Genomic DNA, 27,168 nt, shown 5'->3' on the forward strand with positions numbered 1-27,168 from the left:
AACAACAGGATCTGCTTAAAGAAGTTTCAAGACCAACAGTGGAAATGTGCAGTAAAAGAAAGAGGAAAATAAGCAGTGGACTGAAGTCAAACAGAAGGAAAGAGAGTAGAGAAAAGGGTAGAAAAGCACTAAACCAAGGGAGGGAAAGTATGTGGAAGAAAGAAGAAGAAATTTGGTAAATGAAAAAGTCAGCCACAATGCCTGACTGAGGAACTATACTAAATAAAGGGAACTAGGGGAGAACCGAGTAAATATTCTTCAAAAGCCATGCACCCCCTAAAAACCTGTTTTTAAACTATGGGGGAGAAGAACTTTCCTACATACATTCATTATACAATGCAAATAGTTTTAAAGCTATTAGTAAATGCTTTTGCAATTGAAAACATTGTTTATCCCTTTCTGTTCTGACTTTTGAAACAATGTTGCTGAAGTCACTTCTGTGAATAAGATAGCTTCTGCTACATTGTTTCAAGAGTCAGAATAGAAAGGGATAAACGCTGCTCTTAGTTGCAATAACATGTACTCATAATTTTAAAACGATTTATATTTTATAATAAATGTTCATTGTTTGAAGAGAATATAAATACCCAGGAAAATTCTGCTTTTAATAAGCAAGTGCATTTACAAATACTATATTGCAAATACACAAATTAGTTTAAAATGTCATTTGAAAAATGTAATTTTTTGCACTGGAAAGTTGCTAAGAATATGTTCTTTTATTAAGGAAAATTTTGGGGGGTGTACAACCCCTTTAATAATTTGTCTTTTTACTCATGACAATTACACAGCAAAGGAAGTCTGCAACTGGAGGAACTGCGAGCACTAGTAATACCTGTGTTGGGAATTCTGACCCACCTCCACCATAACCTGCCCCTTCTTAACCTGTGCCCAAAGCTGTTCAAGATTGAGAAGGGATTTCATGGCCGGCTATGGTGCCCCTGATAGGGACAGACTCTTTAAGCAACACTATCCTGCCATCAAAGGACTAAGTTATGCGAAGCCCAGCCTCAAAGTACAAACCTGTCAGTTGTGCACATACCCACCCACACCTAAACAGGACCCACAGCATGCAGATATGGGTCAAAGTGTAAAAGAACAAACTTTGAGGAGGAAACAGAAGCAGCGTCAAAAACCAAGGCAGTTTGAAAAGGGAGAAACCAAAACTTTGCATTCCATGTGCATCATGACATTCTCTAATGCCCTATTTAGGAAGCCCTGCCTGGTTAGTCTGAGAGCAAGAGTGAGACTCAGACCAGGATAATGACAGCTCCACACCCCACCGCATCTCTTCACTTTCTCTTTATTTGTCCCTGGTCATCTCTTTGGCTTTCTATCAAAGCTGCCACCTTTTCACATATACATGCACCTCTCGCAACTTTCATCCCAAATTCCTCCCTAGGGAACTCTCCCTGAGTCTCAAATATTATGTCCTGAAACACTGTTGGGGAAATTTACTAATCCACGAATCCCAAAAGGGAAAAATTCAGATTGGAAACAAAAATTTTGCCATCTTTTCGTTGCCGTTGCAACTTGTTTGTATTTGTCGCGACTTTATCGTATTTTGCATGACTATTTAGTCACTGTTGAGATTTTTTCATATCGAGCTATTGTAAACGGCGGAAAAACCAATCCGTTTTTTTCACTACGGCGCCGAAAAAGTCGCAAAAGTACCGATCATTACGAAAAAAACGCATTCAGACGCCTTCGGACCGTTCGTGTATATATATCCATAATGTTTCACTGTTAACCCAAGGAAATCCTGAATAACTTGTAGGCAATCTAGAACAAAGGTGAAGGTTTCACTCCAATTTGCCTCCTAAGTCTCCAATTTGCCTCAGAAGGGAAAATTACTTTCTGGCTCAAGAACTGCAACTGAAAGCAGGTTCCGTCTGCCCACAGCTCGCATTGATCTGCCATCCTGGATGAGCTGCACTACCTGAGCCATTTGTGTGGGTGCATGCCCAGGCGTTGTAGGGAGGCCATACAGGCACGTGGAGGCCACACACACTACTGAGCCTCATTTTGACTTGTTTTAAGGACATTACATCAAAGTTGGATCAGCCTGTAGTGTTTTTTTCCACTTTAATTTTGAGTGTGACTCAAACCAGACTTACATGGGTTGATAAAATCTGATTTCCATTGATAATTTTTGTGTGATTTTGTTGTCAGTACATGCAACTATGTAAAGAACGAAGCATTTAATAAGAATATATCATTCATTCAGATCTAGGATGTCTTATTTTTGTGTTCCCTTTATTTTTTTGAGCAGTGTATATAGATCTGTTTATGTGTGTGAAACATGTGGCTTGGGGTTTTTAGAGGAGATGAACTTGATGTACTTTTGTGTTTTTTAAACCCAACATAACTATGTAAGAGTAAAAAGACCGGATTCCTAAAGGGCACCTTTTGTAAAAAAAATGTTTTCTGCACTCCTGGTTAGGGGAAAACTTCCCAGAAGGGAGCCTCTGGTGCAGGCTCGTTTAGCAACACACATGCACATGATGAGTGAGTCCGGCTTGCCCATTATGCTCATGCTTCTTGATGTCACATGCATGTGCATAATGAGCAAAAGCTGGGGCACTATGCTTAGTATCCCAACATGGCCACCCCTACTTTGAGCTCCCTCCCAGTGCAGGTGACTTTTTAAAAAAAAAAAACAAAAAAAAACTATTCTTTCTACCTACCAGACCTCCAACAATAAAATATTTTTTTAAGATGGCCATTGCAGTGTTTGTAGTAATAACTAAAAATAAGTCACACCCCTCATTTCTTTGTATCTATCTATAAAAATGCATGAAATCTATAGGTTTTGTTTCTGAAATATTAACAGCTTTATTAGAGCGCTCCTTCATTCTCAGGATTTGTCTTTACTGCTGAAAACAGTCATGCTGCTTGGCAATTGGGTATTAATATTAACTAAAATGATCATTTAGTACTACCAGCTGCTGCGATCATGCTGGGACTCACAGCATATTGAGTGTAACTGCCTTTATATTTCTATTGATGTAAATCAATCACTGCTACATACTCTGTGGATTAACGCTGCACCGAATGGCCACAGTTTTTCATGAAGATTTTAGCATGCTAGTTTGATGAGCAGCAAAAATTTGCAACAGTGGACTACACTGCCCTGTGTTCTTAGTGACCACAAAAATATAAGTGGCTGGTTGAGGCCATCAGGCAAGTAATGAGGCAATATAGTAAGAGCCCAAAGTGTTATGGACCTTCTGCTAGTTTGTTGAAACATGAACTGGGCTAAAGTGTGGTTAAATAAAAAAAATAATGTAAGTACTTCAACAATTTTTATGCATTTATTTAGAAATAGTATGTTAAAAAAATTAAAAAAAAAAACTTTCAAAAATGAAAAGTGTTACTTGGCCTAGTAATTCCCAGGACTAGTACTTCCTGCATACCGGTATCATCAATAGAAGTCATATTTGGTGCCAGAATGAACAAGGTCTTAAAGTCAGTTGCACAGGATCCCCTGAGAACTAGAAAGGAGCAAATCATTTCCCTTTTTTCTAGTTACTAATGTCCAATTTTTCTTTCATACAAAACTGTGACACCCCAGAGGAACAGCAATAACAGGTCCACTGGCAAAAATGAGATTTATCCAAAAAAGTACACACTGATGAATATCTGAAAAAAAGAGAGAGAGATTACAGTAGGGAACACAGACCATTTTCTACAAATGTTCAATATTGAGCACTCTGCACAGAATGTGTTATATGTATATTTATTTTATTCACTGACAGTAGCTACAGATGATTTGATGATAAAGCCTCTTCCCAAGACTTCCAGTGCTCATATTTTATGACTGTAGTACAGGTATAGGATCGATTATTCAGAAAGCTTAAGACCTGGAGTTTTCCACATAAGGGATCTTTCCCAATTTGGATCTTGATACCTTAAGCCTGCTAGAAATCATTTAAGCATTAAATAAACCCAATAGGATTGGTTTGCCCCCAATAAGGATCAATTATATCTAAAGGTGGCCACACTTGGCGATTTGCGATCTTTCGTGCAAATGATTGCTTTGCCGAATCACTTCACTGAGCCTTAATGATTATTTTAAAGGGGTATTAATTTAAATAGCACCAGATCTGCACTTGTGATATTTTAATCATAATTTATGGCACTGATCACTTTACAGCATTTGCTGCACACTTTACTGCAATGGTCACTTTATGGCGTGTGATGCTCTAATGATAATTTATGGCACAGATCACTTTGCAGCATTAGTTTGCTGGTTCACTATGGATAAATATAACATCGAGCTGGTTAGCATGGTTGCCTTGAGAAAGGTCCCGATGGGGACGAAACGTAAAGTTAGCTGTTCATGGGTTTTTAATACACAATTGATCTTTTTGGAATATAACTCGGTGTTGCTAGTCTTTTTTTGTATAATTAAATCATTTACCTTGCACCCGAGGTAAGAGCTGAAGCAGAGTGCCACCCTGGGTTCGCAATCTTCATTGTCACCTAAACACAGCTCCTTACTCATGACCTGTCCCCAAGAACCACAGGTATATAAAATTATTCATATACAGTAGAAGCCCCATTTTAGGTTCTTCAGGGGACCAGAAAAAAATGGTGCAATATTTGGGAAAATGTAAAATCAGGGAATTTTATTATGTGTTATATAGTAGTGGCACCACAAAACAATGGTGCAAAATGCAGGAAAACTTAAAATCAGGGGATTCACTGTATATAAATATATATCCTGCTTCCTAGAATTGATTCTGAATTGCCAGTTTAAGGAACATTATACAGTGTGTAAATGATTTTAGAGCACTTTGTTTCCTGGTGATACTGGGCCTGTGAGCAGCCACATACGCACACACACCTGCCTGCCATAAAATGTGTCTGTTGCACTAACATTTTCACGGAAACCAGGTTTATCATTACCATATAAACTCACCTTTAGATCTTTTTTCTTACATTTCCCCGCACTGAGCAATCACAACCGGCAATTTGGGTTTGTTGTTGGGACCTGTGGGTACATTCTGGAACAAATGATACAAGCACATGACTGACTGTGCCAATATGCAAAATCTAGATAAATAACACTTTAGCAAATCAAAGCCAAAGTCTGCAACACTCTCCTATAAGCCAAACTATAACTGAAGCAAACATCAGCAGTAATAAAAAGTAGAAAGAAGTGCAAAGGACAGGAAATGGAATGTATAACTATTTAAAAACATACAGCATGTGCTATTTAAGACACAAGACAGTACTGCTTACAGTGTGTACTAAGGATTCCCTTTCTGCATATACATTTTTATACGCGGGCCAAATCCAGGATTAAGGTAGGGATTCGGATTCAGTCAAATCCTAAATATTAATCTGGACCTTTAATGTTGCCTGATTTGTGCTTCTATACCGGTGGCAAATGTTTATTATTTTATCAAAGATTTGGTAACTCCTTATAAAGTTATCAGAGAGCTGCCATATTGCTTGTCTGGCAGGCATTCTACAGATTTCATTACATTTAAAATGCAAATCTAGATAAAGTAGGGTTACCCATACCACACCTTAAGCTCTACCCCCACTGTAAAATAAAATTAAATTCTCCTTATAGATCATTTGCTTTTACTCTTTCTTGATTAGTCCAGCATACTCACTGGCTCAAGTCAGTTCGAAAGCTAACATTTTGCGGTTAAAAGGGGTTAAAGGATAATCGTAAAAAAAACACGATTTCACTCTGCACCTGTCAAGGTAGGCTAGTGCTGTACAAAGTGGTTTAATTAAATATTACCCATGTACCTGTGGCACTTTGTTTAATACATAGCGTGTGACCCATAGCTATGTGCTACAGATCCCAAACCTGCTGTCTGCCTGTATACTTCTTTAGAATTTCCTCCAATGAGACTTAAGGGAAGCTGAGGTCCTCAACATCACCAGGCTAACCAAACAGTCGCAATGGCCAGTAAGGGCCAGGACTGAGTTTATTGGTAGTCATCTGAATTTGAAACTAGTGATCTGCTGGCAGAATGGAAGCACCAAAGTCTGATAGGAAACTATTTCATTTCAAGAGAAATGCACAAAGTGTCTTCATGTTCTTAGAGTGCACCTATCACCCCCATATTGTTTCCCCACCAGCCTCGGGCCAGTGCTAGGCTGCCTGCTCAGGGAAGGGGCTCCAGGTGTGGGCAGCCATGCTGTGCCACAACTTGCCCATTATGCGCATGTTTGTGATGTTGGGGAGTCGCATTATGCACACGCATGCCAATCAACATGGCAGCGCGCACTGGGAGCTCCCTTCCAATTAGGGTAGCCTAGCACTGGCAGGGGCTTTTTTTTTTTTTTAAAAACCCAAAAAACTTATTGTTTCCCCTATCCGGAGTGTGGGCTCTATTTGCCTGCATCTCTAAGGGGGGGGGGGAAACAATTTGGGAATGATAGGTACCTTTTAATATTAGTAATGGGTGAGTGCAGAAGATCTCTTTTCTTTGTGATTCCAAGAGGATGCCTAATGAAATACTGGCTTATTCTAAGTTTACCCCTGGGAGGATGTTAGTTCAGTTGGTATTGCCCATGCTGCCTGACATTATCTGTAGCCAGCTTTATTCAAAGAGAATACATTAAAATAATTTTAGGAAATATAAAACTTATTTACTTCAATCTTACAGTTCATTTTTTAGGTGAACTTCCCTTTTAAAATGTTCTAACATGGATATATTCCAATGTTCCCAAGCACCGATGCCAATTAAGATAAGTAATCAGGTGCTGCTTTCATTTTGTTCACTGGCTGAAAAACATCACAGGCTGGGCTGGGCGAGTTTTAGAACAAAGAAAGAAACTGAGTTCTGCTGTGGGTACTTGATACTGTGTGATCTCTAACATTTTTTGAAAATCACCATCTATCCAATATTATTTAGGCAATTAATAAAATAAAATAATATACGGTGCCTGATTTTAACTTGGGCATTTGACACCTGTACTGGTGATCCATTTACATCCTCTCTAGTCACTAGTTGCAAATGAGCTGGGCATGTGTCTTTCCACTGAAACACAATAGTATGTGTCTGCTGTCCCAAAAAAATTAAGTGCAGTTACCTGTAGTGCCCGCCTAGCTGCAGGGTGCCCACCTTCAATGTTGGCTGCTGTCCTACAGTGCAAAGTGCTAAATTCTGCCAGCTCTCCCTGCACGGCCTGGGAAAGTGGCCAGAATAAGTGCAATAGCTGGCTGCTGTTAGAAGAAAGCTTTTGGTGGGGGGGGGAGGGGAATTTTCAGTACAGCAATATAAAAACCCAACTTATAGGCACATTACTTCTGTTTTTAGAGATATAATGCAACATAACATGTTTTTTTAAAATTTTTTAAAATTATATATTGCCTTTAAATGCACTGTCATGTTGCATATTGCACGTTGCATGATATATTACTGTACTGTAATAATAGTATAGAAGTAACAAGTAACACTGATGTTTGGGTCAAGAAATACTCAACCAGCACCTGACCCTAACCCTACCTGACCCGGCTTCTCCCTTCTGGGGAGAATGGGCAAACGCTAGCTTCAGAACCATTGCTGTAAGACCAACATGCACAATGCTGCTACTTATAGTTCTGTGACATCTCCACAGCCAAAATGTTCTTTTAACTGTAAAAATGGGTCATTTTAAGCAGTCTACTTTTCTGAAAAAGAAGATAAAATTGGTTTTGACTATATTCAGTAAAGTAAAATGAAAGATAAAATCACAGGGAGGAGCTAATTTGTTAGGTACCACCCCCAGTGCCTATAACTAGTCACTTGTGAACCTTGGCTGGCTTTCCACTTCTTGAAAATGAACTGGCCAATGGTCCATTCCGACAATCTTCTTGCCTGTTGCCAAGTATCTTTTGTATCGGTTAAAGCTGGGTGCGTGTGCAGTATCGTAAAGGTGCCCATACACCTTCACCTACGGGTGGGCGATATCGGGAGAATCCAGGCTAATTCGATCATTTGGCCCTGGGGCCAAACGATCGAATTATAACGACGGGTATAGGAAAAATTGGTCCAGGGACCGCATCAACGAGCCGATGCAGTCCCCAATCCGACTAGATTTTTTAAGCTGTCCGATCGAGATCTGGCCGATTTCAGGCCAGATATCGGTCGGCAGGCCCATCGGTAGTGCCCATACTCGGGCTGATTAGCTGCCGAATCGGACCGTGTATGGGTACATTAAGGTACCTACACCAACCCACGGTCACACAGGGAATATAAATGGGCACAGGGATTAAAATGGCTGTGGCACACTCTACAGCAAAGGACCCCAGGCTGCCTCATTTTTTAATTAGAAGGTAAAAGGTTTGTTATTGTGGTCACTGGGGGATGCATAATGAATTGGCAGCCAGTGATTTTACCTTCTGTTCTCCTTTAAAGGAAATAATAATAAATAAAGGTATGGCCCAAAACCTATATCAATATTTTTAAATCACCTCGAGAAAACAGATTGCTCATGAATTTTAAGTAAGAGAGTGATCTTGAGGGTCAGACTAGGTTAAAGTTCTTGTTGCTGATAAATCACCATTCCTTCGGACTAGAACAGTTACAAAAACTTGTTATTCGGATCAAAACAGGTATGTATTCAGTCAATCCACAGAACTGCCTAATGCCTTCTCCCATACACTTTCTGCTCCTCTGACAGTTATTTGACACTGCCCATAATTATGCACACAATCACAAGTAGCAGGGACAGCAATATTACTGTAATAGGCCATGCTAAAAGTTGCTAGGGGTGTCCCTTTCCAGCAAATAGGTAGGCCAGCTCTCACACTAAATTTCTAGGTTTCTTTACAGAGGTAAAAAGGGGGTTTATCCCTATTTGTGACACAAACTTCCAGAAAGCGCAAATATTAATATGCATTAATACATGGGTATAAGTTTGTACAGTATTTACACGCTATATAGATGGTGCTGATGCTGTTCTTGACAGTTGGAAATACCTCATGAAACAATGTTGCACCTCCCTCTCTGGTGTTTCAATAGAAATATGCAGAAGCAGTAGCGAATGCTCACAAACTCTTCTATGCCAACATATGATACTAGCATATATATCCATTTACAGAAAAGGGTATAATAGCCATTTATGGGCAGAATTGCACAACTGCTAGATCTTTTGTTCCAGTGCATCGGAGGAAGTCTTGATTCTTCCTCTGACTGGGGCTAAACATGACTGAGCAAGCTTAGTTTTATCCCATTGTAAACAAACTTCCTTGCCAGAAACTTAACCCTAGAGGAATTACAATGGTTATTTTTTCTGTTATAATCTACGTATATTCAGCCAAAGCATTGCTGTTAAACTACAGCTCCCAGCATCCACAAACAGCCAGGTCACACAAAAAACTGTTGATTAGCAACAAGCGGGTGGCTGAAGTTGGAACATCGCTGCTACAGAACTAGTACTAGAAATTGTGCTATCTTTTGCACGTTATCAAGACAGGTTATTTCAATACTAAAGTATTTTAATTTTTAGTTACTTACATTGGACAAGTGAACCTTTTGGCTTTATTGTTGTTATTCAAGCAGTCAAAATACATTTTTACTTTGGTAAAAACAAGAAAACAAGCAGGCAATTAACAAGTTCTCTCTATATTAAAAGGGTGTGGCCCTGGTATTTCCAGACACACCCAGCAATAAAGCATTCCAAAGTTATGAGATAATGGCACTATACTATACTCTTTCAGTTAAATAACACTTATAACACTTTCAATTTCTCCCAACAAAAACAAATTACCTCAATTTTTCTCATCACAAGAAGTCCATCGATTACTTTACCTGTAAATAAAATAGTCATCTTGATTGTTGTGGATGAAGCAAAAATATTTTTCTATCTATATAAATACATCGGGCAGGTTTTAAAATCCCATAGTGGTGAGGAGTGCATTGGCTCATGCGGTCTTCACCCCAATGGCTTGCATCCTATAAATGTGATCACTTTAATATCGCCCATCTCAAGGTGGGAATATTGGGAACTTGCTTATCAATATGTCCCCAAGGGAGGCTATTTATCATAGTTTGACAACTTATATTTTATATGTAATACAGGGCATATTACTATAGCCTGTCATGGTGTGGCCATCAAATTATTACTAGCCCAGAAAAGGATGCTACTATGAAACCTATTCCTAAGAAGAGTTGGAATGCTGAATTCAAAGTTGAATTTATATTTCAGATAGAGTTAAAAGAATAGTAACACCAAAAAATGAAAGTGTATTAAAGTAATTGTAATATAATGTAGTGTTACCCTGCAGTGGTAAAAGCTGCTTGTTTGCTTTAGAAAAATTAATATAGTTTATATAAGCAAAGCTGTGATATAGCCCAGGGGGGTAGTTTTTAAACTGAAATAAGACCATGGCTTAAGCCACATGGGGCTGATTCTCGGCCTATGGACAAACACAGGCTGAGAATCAGCCTCTACACTCCAATCAGCTTTTGGATGTGCCTGCAACCGGAGCCACTGCGTCAGCCCCTGTGCCGGTACATGGAGTGAATTTCGGTGCCGAAATGTACTGTTTGTATCTGTTATCTGCTGTAACCTGTGCCTTTTCTCCTTTTTAGGGCCGTGGCAGACAGGGAGATTAGTCGCCCGCGACAAATCTCCCCGTCTGCCACGGCCCTTATCCAGCTTAAATAGTTGCCCCCATGGCTACCCAACAGCTTATAGTAGAATTTCTGAAGCCAACACAATCTTTAGGTTGATTGTGGGCCTGCAGAAAAACGCAAAGCCCCTAAGCTGGCATCAGCCTTCTTTGTCTGCACCTGGAACCATTAAACTGAATTGGCCTGGTGCAGGCACAAATGGTGGATATCAGCAAAAAAACTCAAGAGTTTCCATTTCAAAGCTGATATCCACCGGTTGCACAGACAAGAAGGTGGCTGATGCCAGCGTAGGGTCCGATTCTCGGGCTGTGGAAAAATGCCGAGAATTAAACCCATGTGGCATAAGCCCTACCAGTGCAGGGCAACAGAACATTATTATATTTTAATTACTTTAAAACACTTGATTTTTTGGTGTCACTGTTCCTTTAACAATCAAATGAAGACAGTGTTACTGTATTCTTGCTAAAGTGTTACTCCACTGTTTTCAATGGACAGCAGCCCTATGCAACTTATGTCCCCAATATCCCCAGGCTACACAAGTTGTCTGGCCTAGACTTTTCACTTGCACTGTGCCTGAATGTGCAGATTGCCAAAAGGAGTGAAACAATCTGGACATACAATTTCATTTAGTAATGAGCCCCAAAGAAGCATAATGCTGAAAGGTAAGTGTAATTCATGGAGCAAAAATGTATTACTGTACTGAGCATCCATAAAGATACCCTCGGCACTGACACAAACTAATAGGGCAGACTTTCTGCTACAACTTTACTTTGGAAAATAACCAGCCATTGTTTTTGCTGGCTGTATCCTAAACTGCAGAACACTGGAATATCTTACAACATATCTGATCAAAAAGTCACATGTAGGATTGTCTCCCAGATGAACAAGCCTGGCAGGAGCAGCCTGAAATAACGAGCTACTTGGCTGCGAGCCTTGGATGTGTCCTAATGCTAGTGAAATATATTCTGTTAAAAACTCACCAAATACCACATGTTTTCCATCCAACCAATCGCACTTTGAGCATGTGATAAAAAACTGGCAGCCATTCGTCCCTGGGCCACTGTTAGCCTGTGGAGTACAACACAGTGTGTTTTATATTTAGTTTCTTGTATAGTTTGCAAACAAGAGAAACTGTGGACTTGCCAGTGATCTTCTTTTAGCTGTTTAATACAAAAGCCACTCTGTGGGGGTGTAATAAAAAAAAAAAAAAAAAAAAAAACAGCTTGGAAATATAAAGGTCAAGTGAATTATATCAGTGGGAATGGCATGCATGCAACCCTAGCTATAAATCTGTAGCAGGAGTACTTGTGCTTTGTAAGAGGCAAAACACACAGGAAGAGGGCTCTATTGACAATAAAGTTTATCCATGTTTTCTTACTTCTCATATGAGATGGGTATTCCCCCAAGAATATAGGGTATTCCCCCAAGAATATAGGGTATTCCTAGGTCTCTTGCAGAGGAACTCCCTGTGCTAAAATGTATCAGGCTGAGAGACTATGTGACTGCTAGAACAGAATTCTTTGTTATAAGGTGACCAGAATGCCAGTCATAAAATTCCCGTTTTGCTGCTTTTATAAAAGAAGGAGAGACAGGCAAATGTTTAGCATTTTTTGTTTAAGAGACACTTACATTGATTTTTTCATTATTATTTTTTAGAAACATTAATATCTGTTAACAGATTTTGCAGAAAGCGTTGCCAAAAGATTCTTCAAAATGAATGCAGCCCTCTCCTAGTTAAACAACAATAACTTGGAAAAGAGTGCCTCCATAACACTTGGGGCCAATTAACAGGGCAATAGTAACTGGGGCAATTAAAACTGAACTGACACAGCACAGAAATAGCTAGCTGGGTCAGTAGATGGAGCATGCCACACTTTAGTGAGCTAAATGGGCTGGACATGCCTTACAGTAGCATTGATACACAGAAGCTAAACCATGTCTGAAGTGCTTGGCTTGAAAAGAGTTAAAGAGTAAAACCACCCAAAAATGTTTATTTGCACAACAGAAGGTAATGTAACTATAAAAAAAAGTCCAATAACAACATTGTTTAATAGTTTTAGTTATTTGCAATTGAAAGCAGTATTCGATTATCCTTTTCTGTACCCTAGTTCTCACTCTTAAAACAATGCTTCTCCAGGTCTATTAATATGAACAACAGTATAAACTAATCACACATTTGTCTTCTGTTTTTAAACAATGCAAGTCCATTGAAAGCTTATTTGTGATCGACTGCAAATTTTTTTTCTCACTGTAGACTATTTACTTATTAATCAGTGCTTCATATATTACATCATGTACAAGAAAACAGATTTGTAATACATACCATGGATAAAAGTCCAGGTGTAGAATGTTTTTGTTTAAAGTTCTCATCTGCAAATGGACCTCTATATATGCTTGCAACTCCAGTGCCATCCCCCTGGAAAACATGCTTTTGTAAATATAAAGTAGAAGCAAATTCACATAATGTCCTTTTGCAATCGCCAAAAGGATTCCTTTGAATGTGACGAGATGTTCAAAAGAAAGATGCACAAAGGAATTATGCTGAGGAGGTGCTGTATATAATGACTGAGCATACACTATGCAGACCTCGACTGTGGGTTCTGGCAAAGGGGCTGCTGTAAGATACCAAAAATCATTATTTAGTGGGCTGGTGGGGGGCTGTTTGGGCCTTTGTGTACTTGAAATGGCAGGGCCTATTTTGAATCCCAGTCCAGACCTGACACTATGAGGCAGATTTATCAAAGTGTGAGTTTTGAGCTTAATACATACCCATCTTATATTGGTTCCTATGGGATTTTTAGAAGCTTATTTATTAAATGGGGTGTTCTAACTTTCACCCATTGATAAATACGCTTCTAAAAATCCCATAGGAATAATTAGAACATGGTTGAGATTTATGTATTAAGCTCTAAATTCACACTTTGATAAATCTACCCCCCTATGCACAACTGTGGGATTTAAACTGAACAATTTGCTTCTGTATAAACCAATAGTGACTACTGGTTGATAGCATCTGGCTATATAGTTATATGTTTTTGGGAGCTCACAGATAAATGCTACTTTACTATTCTATTTATCTGGTACACCCCTTAATTAGTTTTCTCATTTGCTTATTTTTTTACCATTATCGAAAACCTAAGTTCTGATAATTAAGTAGTTTAACTTTCCCTTTTTTGTGACCATTTCAAGGAGCAGCATCTTCAGTTTACAATTTGATACTTTAGTTTCTGGCATGGTTTTGCTGTTCCAGAATACTGGGTTGACCAGTACTCACAGGTTTACCAAGGGTGGGGTCAGGTCATAAAGATGAGCCCCAGGGTCAGGTGGATGGTCAAACTTCAAGCAGGGCCTCTTCAATTAATAGTGCGGACACCCTCCCACCCTATGTTGGCTGATATTTATGTGATCAGGGAGGAGTTAGGTCTGGTGCGGGTCACAAAGTAGAAGAGGACTTGGTTTGGATGCAAGTTGGGAAGTTCCAGGTTAAGGTCAGGCTGAACATTTTTGACTTGATCACTAGTATGAATAAAACAAATTAAATTAAAAAAAAAATATCCAGGAGGCAAAAATAATTGCACATAGAAAAGGTGGGTGAAGGTGCACTGCACCTGGAGATACATGGAGATTTGCAAGTGTTTTATCTTTTGTCCCTTAGTAAAGCAAGCCATAAAGGGATCCACCTTTTGCTTGGGCTGTTCCTTGGTACAGGCTGCCATTCTGCAAGTTAGTATAGGGGGTGGGAGGTCAGCAATCCCTAAATCTACTGGGACAGTGCAGGACCCAACACCAGATAAGTGTTCAAAATTAAAAAGGAGGGGTAAACTTTAGAATTTCCAATCTCTGAAACAAACTACACACCACTCTTTGTAACTATGTGTTTGCCAGCAAGTCCTGCTGAACAACACAAGATATCAGGTTCTATATTGGGAAGTGTTTATGGATAAATCTGTAAATGTCTAGACATGTTATTTCATATGAAATCAACTTCAGCTATTATGCTTCAATGTTTGCTAAGGGGGAACAAAAAAGTATAATGTTTATTAGGGCACTAATGGGCAAGCAAATTTTGGCTTGACTTGTGGGAGTTGTAATTCAACTTCTGGGGGGTTCATCACTGCCCTAGGTTTCCACTTTTTCTACTAGTATAGCAGTTTGTTTTAATTATGTATATATGAGTCAGAATTGTTCTCCCACTGTTTTTCATTACAGCATCCAGTAAAGGAAGCATTACACAAACAGGCAAAAAAAAAACAGCATTTCTTATTTTTTATTGTATGAAAAAGCTAATAGAACATGTTTTTGTAAGGCTATGGCAAATGTGTTTCAAATGGGATACCAACATGGATTCATGTAGGTAGCAACTTCCAGATTCTGGTATTTTAAACCTGTCTCCTCCACCTGACATTAGCGGTTGGATTAAACTGAGCCAGGTCAGAGTTAGGGATGCATAACTTGGGCCTGGGCCATTTACAGTTGGGCCTGTGTGGTACATTTTCTCAGTATTTTAATCACACCTTAAAAGTAATGTATAGCTTTAGAAGGGGATTCCCTTATACTAACAGGGATCATGCTGACTCACACGCAATAGCATTGCAAAGCACTTATTGGCCCTGTCCATAAACAAAGAACTTTGGTCTGACCACAAGTCCAGATGATAAGATCGCTGGGAACTTTCTTTGTGTGTAACACTTAGCACAGTTCCATAAACATCTCACGCACAACTGACATTTTAAACACAAAGGAAATGTTTCCATGAAACTTACGTTAACAAAGTCTCCACCCTGGATCATGAAATCCTTTATTACCCTGCACAGACAAATACAGGTAAGCATCAATGTGAGCCAGCTATACCAAGCAGTTCAGAATTCACTTTCAGGGGTAATACCTGGGCAATGCCCCCTGTTTCATACAACATACCAGTATACCATGAACAGCAAAAGATTTGTGCATGTGTGGCTAGTGTCTTCTATACATGCCCAATAATATGAACAAGAATCACAATGATTTTGGACTCTGTACCATCCTATATTGAATTATTTGGGGTTACAAATGTTTATGTATTTCTAAGACATCAAACAGGATATATAATAAACAGGTCACACCAACTGTTTATTGTGAGAAGCATTCACGAGTCATGTGGGCTGGGCAACATATCTTTTGTCAGGCACCATGCTGCATTGTGTATGGCATTCAGAGATATGTCAGTGCTTAGTAAACAGTGAGGCTAATGGTATACGTGGTGTTTTAGAAAACGCTGATTCAGCCTGTTAACAGTGTGCACATTTTGGGCAGAACATAATAAAGTGTGCATTTTCCAGACAAAATCTGCCCTCTGTGCATAGTGACAGATTCCATTCTGTAAATAAACAGAAATACAGGGGGCAAATCATTTTCTTCACTGGCATTTTTTCACTAGTATAGGAATCACTGTGTATGCCATTAGCCTTACACTTACAAGCTACTGAATGTTCTCTTAATTTTCCATTATTTTTAACCATGTACTTTAATACAGACCTGAATACTTCAAAACACCCATATAACATTATGCTGCATGTGCATGGTCGGAATGGCTCAGGCTGATTTTGACTATTCTAGCCATTTGTCTAAACCTGTATAGCAGGTTGGGGGCAGTTTTTACAGTCCAAACTCTTATTTGAATAATTCATCTGTTGATGCATTATGCCTGCGGTTGCATGGAATGAAGAAGATCCACAAAATTGAATAGTAAAAAGTGGCCATCCAAACAGTACCTATTAATTTAGTATTTGGGCCAATCAGTTAAGATAACATAGAAGATCAGCCAGTGTATGGCCACCTTAAAGTTGAATGTAACTTTAACAAAATGATTATGTGGAATCACCCCTTTCAAAGTTGTTTACACATGTATACACAGAAAGGTTGCTTATCACATGCCTATTTACAGAGCAACTATTTCCCAGAGCAGAATTATATTCTGAGCCAAAGCACCTCCATTAACATTCAGTAGAAGAGCTCCACTGGGCTGGAACTAAGAATCAGAAACACTGTGCACTCCATGACCTCCCTAAATAACAGGGTGCTTATTAGCATGCTCTCTTGGAAACTTGGCCAACAGCACCATCATCGAAAGCAATAGATAGTGCTCAAGACCATAGCTACATGTGCAGGTGAATGCCCTTTTTCATACTGAACCACAGAAACAAGCCATTTAAATTGTATTCCATCCCAAACATCAATGTTTTATTCACAGCACAAATGTGAATTTTAATTTAAATGTGAAATTAAATAATTTACCAATTAATGGGCAAGCTGGGGTAAAGAAAGGGAAATTGGGCAAGGTTAACACCTTCACAAAGCCTCTACTACTGCATACATGGCCTTCAAACTTGGCTCCCATACACCTGGATATGCCTCTATAAATAATAACCACTTGGTTAGTCAGTGTTGTGTGATAATACAGATGACAACTAATTACATTGCACTAAAGTTCCCATGAGGCTGCCTTTAGTTTGGGCCATTTTTATTACAGCAATCGGCATGCTGTTTGACAAAAGGATAACTTCACACAGGGTCATTTGCCAGAGTTTCTCTACTTCTTTTCTCAGGAGAATTTTCAAAGCTCAGTTCGCATTACAATGGCTAGAAATAACCCATGACTATGGTAGAGAAGCAATTACTGTCTGAATAACATGGGCAGGACATTTATAATGTAATGGAGAGGAATGGCTGTTGGTTATTACTGGAAGTTACACAAGACAATACACTGAGTTGCTGCAGAACATTTTCCTGAGAAAATAAACTCCACATGACATAATTTCAATATGGAGTGTAAGAGCAAATAACTAGCAAACACCAAAGCTCCATAGGCTTTTTTCAATTGCGGCTACTGTCAGATGATCAGGAACATCTGCTCAAATCTAAATAAAGGAGCGAGAGAAAGCACGGTCTAGGACTCCCAAAGCTGCTCCCTTTACAAGGTTAAGTATTCTTTTTACTTAAAGGACAATGAAAGGTTAATATAAATTAAAAGTAAGTCTAAATGCATTATTTTTAAGTACTTACTGCATATCTAAATTCCCAGATCCCTGCTTGCTTCTCTGAGATATGGTGCTGGCAGCCTACAACAGTGTGAAAACTCCAGTGACATCACTGAAATTTCTCTCCCCTTCCTGTAGGTGCCAGCGGCAGCCTTCCTATTCTCTGAGCATGTGTGTAACTTGATCCTGTCTCCTGTTCTGAGCTACACATGCCCACCAGCCAATCAGAAGCTGATCTGGCAGAGGGGAGGGAGGGAATGAAACACATGTGCAGTATGAAGCAAGGAGGGAGAGGAAGGTAGGAAACCTTTTTAGAGATGGCTGCCTGTTCTAGAAAATGTAAAGTGTGTGTGACTGAGTAAATATTTGATTAGGTGAGCCAAAAGTGTGGCGTTTTTACTAAAGAATAGGAGGACTATTGGGCAGTATGCTTTTTAAATTCTGACTTGCATTCTCCTTTAAACTCTGACATTAAATAAGGAAATAATACCTTCTCAAGTCTACTCCTATCGCTTCTAGAATAGAGTGAATCTAAAATAGAGTGAATCTGACGAACATGCAAAATTCCCAAATTTCAGTACTCCTCTGCTAAAAATGCACTAGCCCTGCTACTGGCTCACAGGAAAGATCCTGGGACAAGAAAGACGATGGCAAGGTGGAGCTCACTATAATGGTATCCAGGGCCAGTGTTTTTTCAATAAAAATAAGTGGGGTGCTATACTAGATAGCCACGCTACCATCTTCTTTCCTATCCTGAGCTGTGCCCATGCACAGTAGAGCTAAAGTTTTCAATTGTGCAGTTGCACCACCCAGGGCAACCTCAAGTTTTTGTTACTTCTTCTCTGATAGGTAGATAATTATTATACAGCCTCCTCCCTTCATCCTTTGTTGTGGCTGTTTTGTTAACTAGATTCCATTATGCAGAAGAATTAGTTGTGCACTGGTAACCTAATTATCTACTTCTCCAGAACCAAACATGGAGTAGCTTCAATTTCCATGTTTGCCCTGTTAAGCTTAAGGAATTAAAAAAAATAGATTTTTTGCAATTAAAACAGTGGGCAAAATTATATTTAGCACAAACCATATTCACTGAAATCATGTTGGACATGGGGTATACTGCATCTAAGCAATCGTAATATCAGGTACAAGTTGTCCCTTACATCAAAGTTGTAGATCAGGTTTATAAAAATATCCCTCTCTCATTTCTCTTGGGGTACCCCGCTGCTAAAGAGCCCCTGACTGGAGTACCCTCCTGCACTTTCCTTATGAAAACCCTACATAGGTCTGACCAACAAAGATAGTACAAGATACGCTTTTGAGAATTAGGTTTTTAATAGTAATAAAATGAGGGGCAAGATTTCACCCCCATAAGTTTGCACTGAAATTGCCTGATAATGGCAGAAAGGGGGAATTTTGGCACCAATTTTTTTTGGGAAGAGCTTCGTATGCAATTAACCTAAAAATTACAAAATAAGAATTTCTACCTACCTATGGAATGTGCTTCCTTTATAGCCTATGGGGACACCATCTTTCCTGCAAGAATAAAAAGAAAAGTTAAACCAATAAAGACAAATTAGGCAGGTTCACAGGGAAACTCTTTTTTCATACTATATTTTACTCTTTTACACTACATGAGTCTTTTGTCAATTCCAGGTAGTTTTCACCCACTAACGAGTGCATCTAAATGAATCTGTCATTAAAATAGAAGATGGTCTGCAGCAAGATGTGCAATGCAAATGGATTGTTAACAGTCTGCCCAAGTCTAGTTTGCATTGGATCAATGGGGCGCATGTGAAAAGATGGGGCTTCTATTCATGTATGCATTTGACCCTGCTGTATTTAAATGGTCTGCAACATATTACCATATTAATGGGCTAGCTACTTCAAATTAAAAAGTTACTTTGGCATTCACAGTCATCAGTCATTTTCTTGCTATTGCAAGATTTTTTTTTCAAGATTTTGTGTGCTTTATGGTCATGGCCATTGGGCTGTTTTGAACAGCAATAGTTGTAATAGCAGTCAAAATTCCCACTACCTAACAGGAGCGCTTTTCATTTACATAAATATCGCCCAGCACAGACAAGTATCAACCAAAAACATATTGCAAGAAAGAATTGCAGTATTCCCCATATTTATCAATGGGTAATGATATTTGGCATTAAAGGGGTGGTTCACCTTTAAGTTATCGTTTAGTATGTTATAGAATGGCTAATTCTAAGCAACTTTTTAATGGGTCATTTATGATTTATGTACTTCATTATTTTTTTTCCATAGTTCTTTAATTATTTGCCTTTTTTTCTGACTTTTTCCAACTTTCAAATGGAGGTCACTGACCCCAGCAGCCAAAAAACTATTGGTACTTTTTATAACTTGTTTTTCTATTGAGGTCCTCTCTCCTATTCATATTGCAGTCTCTCATTCACATCACTCCCTGGTTGCTAAGGTAATTTGAACCCTAGCAACTGTTTAGCAAAATCATGCATTAAGGGCTGAACCATCAGATAGGGGTAGAATTGCTATTGTTTCTACCTCTATATCCGATGATTCAGCCCTGAACGTCAATGGAGGGTATAAATAAACTCAGAACTAATTTGCAAATGCAATCTGCAGTAAATATTCTACTACCCTTAAAGCAGATGTCAGTATTACAGCACAGGTGCTAAAAATATCTGCGGTGCACTATTTAATATTTTAAAACAGTTATTGTCTTTCCTGTCAGGAAAGCTGCCATATTGCTTATTACGTTTAATTTCAATGTACTATTTTGAGTATTAGTTGATCTACAGAAAAAGTATTGTTGCTATTATATTCATAATCCCCCACCAAGCAGCCAATGGACAGTTTAGCTTCTTGCAGAATTTGCTACACAATGAATGAAAACAGAGAAGCACTGAAGCCAGTTTCTTAGAACTTAACTATGAGGATTTGTGGAAACAATTGTGCTTCAACATTTATTCCAGTCTACTCCCATTACTTAGATCAAACCCCCGATCGGGGCAAAAGAAGTACAGATACAAACCTAAATTCGCCAGTACAGAATTGCCTGAAATGAGAAATAAAGAATTATTTACAATTAGCAGATACTTTACCTAACGTAATCTGTTTGCACAACAATGCATTCCTGCATAGCACATAATGCATTAGTCTACAACAACTTCTTTTTGATATCAGAAATAGCCCCTTAGACTGATGCCACATGGGTTGATTCTGGCATCAGCTTTAAGCATCAGAAATGGGAAATTCATGAATTTACTTTATCCTCCATTTACTTTTACTTCTAAACACTAAAACTAAATCTCCTTCAGTGCAGGTGACAAATGCCCAAAGTTTCCTTACAACCAGCATTGATGTAAATTGCTGGTGAGAATATTAATGCCTGTGGGAAGGGACCTTTGGATGGTTTGAAAAAAAGAAACAAGGGGTGTAAAGTAGTGCTGTCAAATTCTTTTAGATGCAGAGGGCTGTATATTAAAGAACTTAGTTGTGATGAGAGAAACAAAACAGAAAGGAACTCTATGTGGATAATATATTATTAGTATAATTGTAAAGCTTTAAGCTATTTAAAAACTGTTTGCTAGATATAATACAGGTATAGGAACCATTATTTAGAAGTCCATTATCCAGAAAAATCAGAATTACAGGGAAAGCCATCTTCTATAAACTCCATTATAATCAAGTAAATCAAATGATATAAAGTGATTTCCCTTTTCTCTGTAATAATAAAACAGCACCTTGCACTTGATTCTAACTAAGATATAATTAATCCCTATTGAAGGCAAAACAATCCTATCAGTACTGTCTATTTTGTAGGCTCGACAGATAGCTGGCACATGGGGAGATGAGTCGCCCGCGGCAAAACTCCCTGTTCGCGGGCGACTAATCTCCCCGAGTTGCCTTCCCCTGCCATCCCATCGGCGACAATGTAAGCCGGCGGTGGGATGGCAGACGCGGCGAGGCGATTTCGGCAAATCGCCGAAAAAGACTCGCAAGTCTTTTTCAGCGATTTGCGCGAAATCGCGCCGCCGCATCTGCCATCCCGCCGGCGACTTACATGTTCGCCGGTGGGATGGCAGGGGAAGGCAACTCGGGGAGATTAGTCGCCCGCGAACAGGGAGTTTTGCCGCGGGCGACTAATCTCCCCGTGTGCCAGAGCCCTTAGTCTTACTGATCTAGTGAGACTAAAATAATGACAGCAAACATCTGATTGGTTGCTTTGGGTTATGGGCAGTTGCAAACTTTGTCAGTGTTGCTATATAACTACTCCAGAGTTTTGACAGCAAAAGTCATGCAACTTCACCTGAAGTTCTCTGCAGTTTTTGGTACAATATCTGCAAAAAGTTCCACCTTCATCCGGCCCACCTCCTGAAAAAGTAAATGGACATTAAATTAGTTTTTTTTGTGAAAAGACAATTAGCACATTGGTATTACAGTCATCATACCCTTCATGTTTTCCCAGAATATATGCCTTTCTTCACAGTTACACACAAGCAAACTAATTTGAAGTTGAATAGCATAAAATATAGCAATTACAAAACTTTAAAAGCTTACAAAATTAGGCCACCCAATGTTTTTAATATTCTGTATAACTTTAATTTAAATAAATGCAGAATAAATAGGTATAGCAACAGTTTGCTTGAAAGAACAACTTTTTCAAAGACACGGAATGGACAAATTAGCCCTCATGTTGACACATTTTCCAAAATGTCTAGTTTCCATGTTGACTTTTTTCCATACATTCTAAGGATAATATTCAGAGCTTTCCAAGATGATCTTTTTTCCCCTAATTGGTTTGATCAGCCGTCTGGTGGCTTTACAAGTTTTGTTTTGGGCTCTCTTTTGGGGTTCACGCCCAGTCTTCCTTGGGGGCAGGGTTCATGAATTGGGATGCCATGAGAATTTTAGAGTTCATATTTAGGGATTTTCTCAGGGCTTAGAGTGCATGTTTAGGACCATCAGTAAAGTTTTAGGGTTTAGAGATCGGAAAGAACAGTGGGGCCCATACACGTGGAATACAATTTAAATACATAATAATTTCTGCTATGAATATAAAAATCTGTCCTTCAGTCACAGTACACACTTAGCCTTCTTGCTAATACTACACTACACCATGCAGCCCCATTTGCTCAGCTGCAGTTTGTAGGTGGTGTTGCATGGCGAGATTCTTCTCAGTACGTAAGTATGGAATCATCATTTAATGCAGGGCTTTCTCAATGTATTATACTTAACACCGCGTGTTACCTGCCCCCCGATACTGATATCGAAGAATACGATGGGATTGTTAGCGTTGGAAGCCGGTACCGCCATTTCTATCTGGGGCAAAACCGGAAGAGAAGAGGCGGCGCTTCAATCCCAGAAGCGGCTTGCTTGTAGGCTGTATGCGCAGGCGCAGTGCATTGTTTTACACGCTTTATTCGCATGAAGTTGGTGGGCGATGCGATATGCCTGCGCTTCTAACCTTGCAGGGGATTATGGGAGAGTGGCAATAGCAGTACGTTTACGCGTGACTAAACCTGATTTACTCATTGACATATAAGCAGTACAGAGGTTTAGTTTTGGATGGAGTGGAGTTGTAGCATTCACATGTTCCGTGCAATTAAATTTATTTCTGTTGAAGCTATCCATATCTGTAAATATCCATGCTGTCTGCCTTGCTCTCACATCAAGCAGTGCTAATACAAGCGCCTCAGCGCTCCACACCGGAAACGTCTTTTTTTTTAGTTCCTATTTCAATGTGGCCTGATCACAGCCGTGATGCTGTGTGGGCGAGAGTGCGTTTATAACAGAGCTCTGCTTCTGTGTGGGTGTATGTGTGTATTTATGCAGTAGGTAGAATTATGGTTACCTGTGGCTGCTGCACATAGGGAACACACCAAATCCCCTCTGTATTCTGTGAGGAGAAGGGAGGTTTTATTGTTTGTATATCACTTCCCATAAAATCTCCCTCTCCACTGGCAGCTTTGTTGCTGTTTGGCCTTCAAAACTATTCCATAAATTCAAAGTACAGGGAAATCAGGTTTCCCAAGAAACTGATATGGGTATGAAACCTGGGCCCTAACAAATAAATTGACTGGGGAATAAAGTATATCTAAAACCTAAAAAGTTAATATAAATTTGTCAGTGTCCTCTTCTAGTCACATTTGCATTTTACATCAATTATTTTTTAAAGCTTTTAATCTGCTTATAAACAGCGCCGCCTACTGGTCAGCTCTTACAACCATACAGCTGAGTGAGTATACATTGAGAAGGAAAACAGATAACTGTTCTGATGTTAAGGTCCCCATACACAAGGCGATTTCACTCGTTGTGCGACGAACTATTATATCGACAAACGATCGTATGGCGACCGGGTTTCCATACGATATGCCATCCACAGGCAACGATAATTTGCAATTTTTACAATCGTACATCTACGTACGATCCAATGTCGTGGCGGAAGCGGTATTTATTTATTTATGTTCGTTGACTTCCGCTGCTGGCAATCATGACATGCGCAGAGAACAATCGTTCGAAGACAAATGTCTGACACTCACACCAACTGGCAGATTTTATCATTAAACGACTAAAATTTTTAAACCTGGCCGATCGATTTTGGGGACAATAATGTCGGGTCGATTAGTGGGCCGACGATCGTTCGCACACCATCAACTATACGATAACTTAACGATAGTATCGGATCGTTCGGGAATCGGTCGTTTGACAGTAAAAAATCGGGCCGTGTATGGGGGCCTTTACTCTGTTCAGGAAAGACATAAGAAAGATCATTTAAAGCTTCTGATATCTTTCCTGAGCAGAACAACATCAGGACAGTTCTCCGTTTTCCTTCTGAACATATATTTCCCACCGCACAGTGAGAGGAACTGACTTTTTTTTTTAGAGAATTATTGTAGGACTTGCACATTTCTTAAAAATACAAAAAAATAACATTTCTTTAAAAGATTTTATAGTTCATACCATGTATTGGAGAATGGTTTATGTAAAAAGAATACATTCTGGGTAAAAACAAAACTCTCATGAACAACTGGCATGAATACAAAGCAAAGGGAAATGGAAGCATTGGGTAGAACTGTCCCATGACATTGCATTCAGCCATTACATCATTTTTTAATTTTACTGTAACTCTGACACTTCATTAATTCTCTCTTTACATGTTCTAATATGTCTGCCATGAAACAACGTTCCGTTACTACAAACTGCAACCTAAATATATCCCCAGGCAATTTCTACATTCGCAACTATAAATGGTTGCTCAAGCTAGAACCTACTATGGAAGTTATTCTTTATCATCAACTCCAGTATTTATTTTGAACTCTACGTACTGCTGTGAATGCAAGTTGTTGCTAAGATCCTTTTATACACCAAGATTCAAGGGGGGGGGGGTGTCATATTTAAAGGAGACATATTGGATAAATGTGAAAAACCCTAATTTTGTAGGCAATTATGAATAATATACGGTGCTGGTTTCCCTTTGGGCTTAAAATTAATCCTCTCTGTAAAAATGGCCCCTTAATTGGAGCTCCCTATAGATCCTATCACTTCTCTGTCCGAGTTTGAAATGGAGAGTGGGCGTGTCTTAACGGTCCCTGCCAGAAGCACAGTAGGAGGGGGAGAGCCAATCACAGCCCTGCACTCACACAAGCAAAGACAGGCTTCAGTTCCCTATCAGGTCAGCCTAGCTGCTGATTGGTTCCTATCCTACAGTGCAGGGTACGGAGGGCCGCCGGCTCCACAGCTCATCCAGAGAATTCAGTCAGCAGGAAGTGGCACAGATGGGCGGGACTAGTGGGGTCTTTGTGGAATTTCTCAATAAATCAGCAGGAAACACAACTTTTTAAGAACAATCCTTCTATATCTAGAGGAGTACAATTCACTGGTACATTCATAATTTTTATAGGATATGTCTCCTTTAAAGGCCCTGGGTGCAAGTGCTAGAGTATTTAGGAGCTCAAAATTGTTCCCCTTTGTGCTCATTTAAGGGCACCTATTATTAGGTTCTGGCTAATAAAACCCACACTCCATTAGAAAAGTATTTTTGGCAATGAGCCTCCTCATGCAAGCGGTTTGCCTCCCACACCTTCAGTGGGGGGACGCAATTTTTTGGTGATAGATGCCCTTTAAGCATCCATATAAAAATCATAAGATTAAATCATAGGGCAGGAGGTAAGATGATCATACATGGGCAGATTAAAGCTGCTGATTCAGCCCCTTCAGACTAATTCAGCAGTTTATTCTTCTATGTAAGGGTCCCTCCAGGGGGCCAACCAGACCAATATCTGGCCAAAAATTGGTCAGATATTCATTGGGAAGGTTTGATTTTCCTGTTGGACCAAGGACCACATCTGTGATTTGATCTGTCCCTTGATCCAACTGCCTTCATAGCAGCAAATGGTGAAAGAGATGCTTGTTTGGCGACTTTGCCAAAAAAGTGGATCTTCATGTGTATGGCCAGCTTTAAAGAAGACTCTATATCACCTTGCACCCACTAGCCTTCTCTAACTTGCATCTCTGACAGGGCAAGATGGGGAGATCCCTACCGTGCCTTCCCCAAACACCCCCGTATGAATACAGCAATGGAGAGCACTGGTAACACTGGAGCACTGGTTACATTTTCGCCGGTGGGATGGCAGGTGATGGCAACTCGGGGAGACTAGTCGCCCGCGAACAGGGAGTTTTGTCGCGGGCGACTAATCTCCCCGTGTGCCAGAGCCCTTAAATGTATAATGAAGCAGTAGAATTCTTAATGAATCAGATAAAAGTGAGTGTAGGACTGACCAGACCAGGGATGACTTTGACGTAGTTGGCCAACTTGAAGTATATTTCATTATTTGGACAAACAGTCTCTGTTTTGCTTAAAGGGGAGGGCATTTTATCTAGTAGCTTAGTGCACAGAATGTCTTAATGTCCTATATATATTGATAATGGTTGAGTACAAAGGACCTTTTGTTTGTAGTTACCTGAAAAAATGGTGGTATGTGCCAGCTTTTTCTACTTTGTACCCTGCCCTGCACTTTGTAAATGAACTCTATTTAAAAACAAATTTAGAGTCTCTGTACTATGAAATAAAAATACCACGGAACATAATTTCAGAGCAGGATATTCAGTAAAAGAAGAGAATTTGACTGTGTATTTATGAAGTGTGATTTATATAAATGACTTAGGGGAGGGTATTATGAGTAATGTATCAGTGTTTGCAGATGACACAAAACTCTGCAGACCAGTCAATTCTATCCAGGATGTGACATCCCTGCAGCAGGATCTTCTGGCAATCTGGGCAGCTAAGTGGCAGATGAGATTTAATGTGGATAAATGTAAGGTCATGCACCTGGGATGTAAAAATATGCAAGCCACTTATACCCTTAATGGGACTGCACTAGGCAAATCCATAATGGAGAAGGACCTTGGAGTCCTTGTAGATAATAAACTTGGCTGTAGCAAGCAATGCCAGGCAGCAGCTGCAAGGGCAAACAAGGTTTTGAGCTGTATTAAAAGGGGTATAGATTCACGGGAGGAGGGGGTAATTCCTCCCCTTTACAGAGCACTGGTAAGGCCCCATCTAGAATATGCTGTTC

The 27,168-nt window shown here is 39.5% G+C and overlaps 1 protein-coding gene across 1 annotated transcript; it reads right to left on the minus strand.

Moving 5' to 3' along the window:
- Window positions 1-3,292: 3,292 nt before the first annotated feature.
- Window positions 3,293-22,909, minus strand: ppih (peptidylprolyl isomerase H). Its single transcript, NM_204035.1, is given in 10 exon segments — window positions 3,293-3,639; window positions 4,922-5,006; window positions 9,721-9,761; window positions 11,567-11,654; window positions 12,910-13,002; window positions 15,350-15,392; window positions 19,091-19,135; window positions 20,622-20,645; window positions 21,900-21,964; window positions 22,841-22,909. Coding segments are annotated over 9 exon segments (534 nt in total). The 5' UTR covers window positions 22,907-22,909; the 3' UTR covers window positions 3,293-3,639; window positions 4,922-4,937.
- Window positions 22,910-27,168: the final 4,259 nt, after the last annotated feature.

This window comes from Xenopus tropicalis, chromosome 7 (assembly GCF_000004195.4).
Source record: "Xenopus tropicalis strain Nigerian chromosome 7, UCB_Xtro_10.0, whole genome shotgun sequence".
Classification (NCBI taxonomy): Eukaryota; Metazoa; Chordata; class Amphibia; order Anura; family Pipidae; genus Xenopus; species Xenopus tropicalis.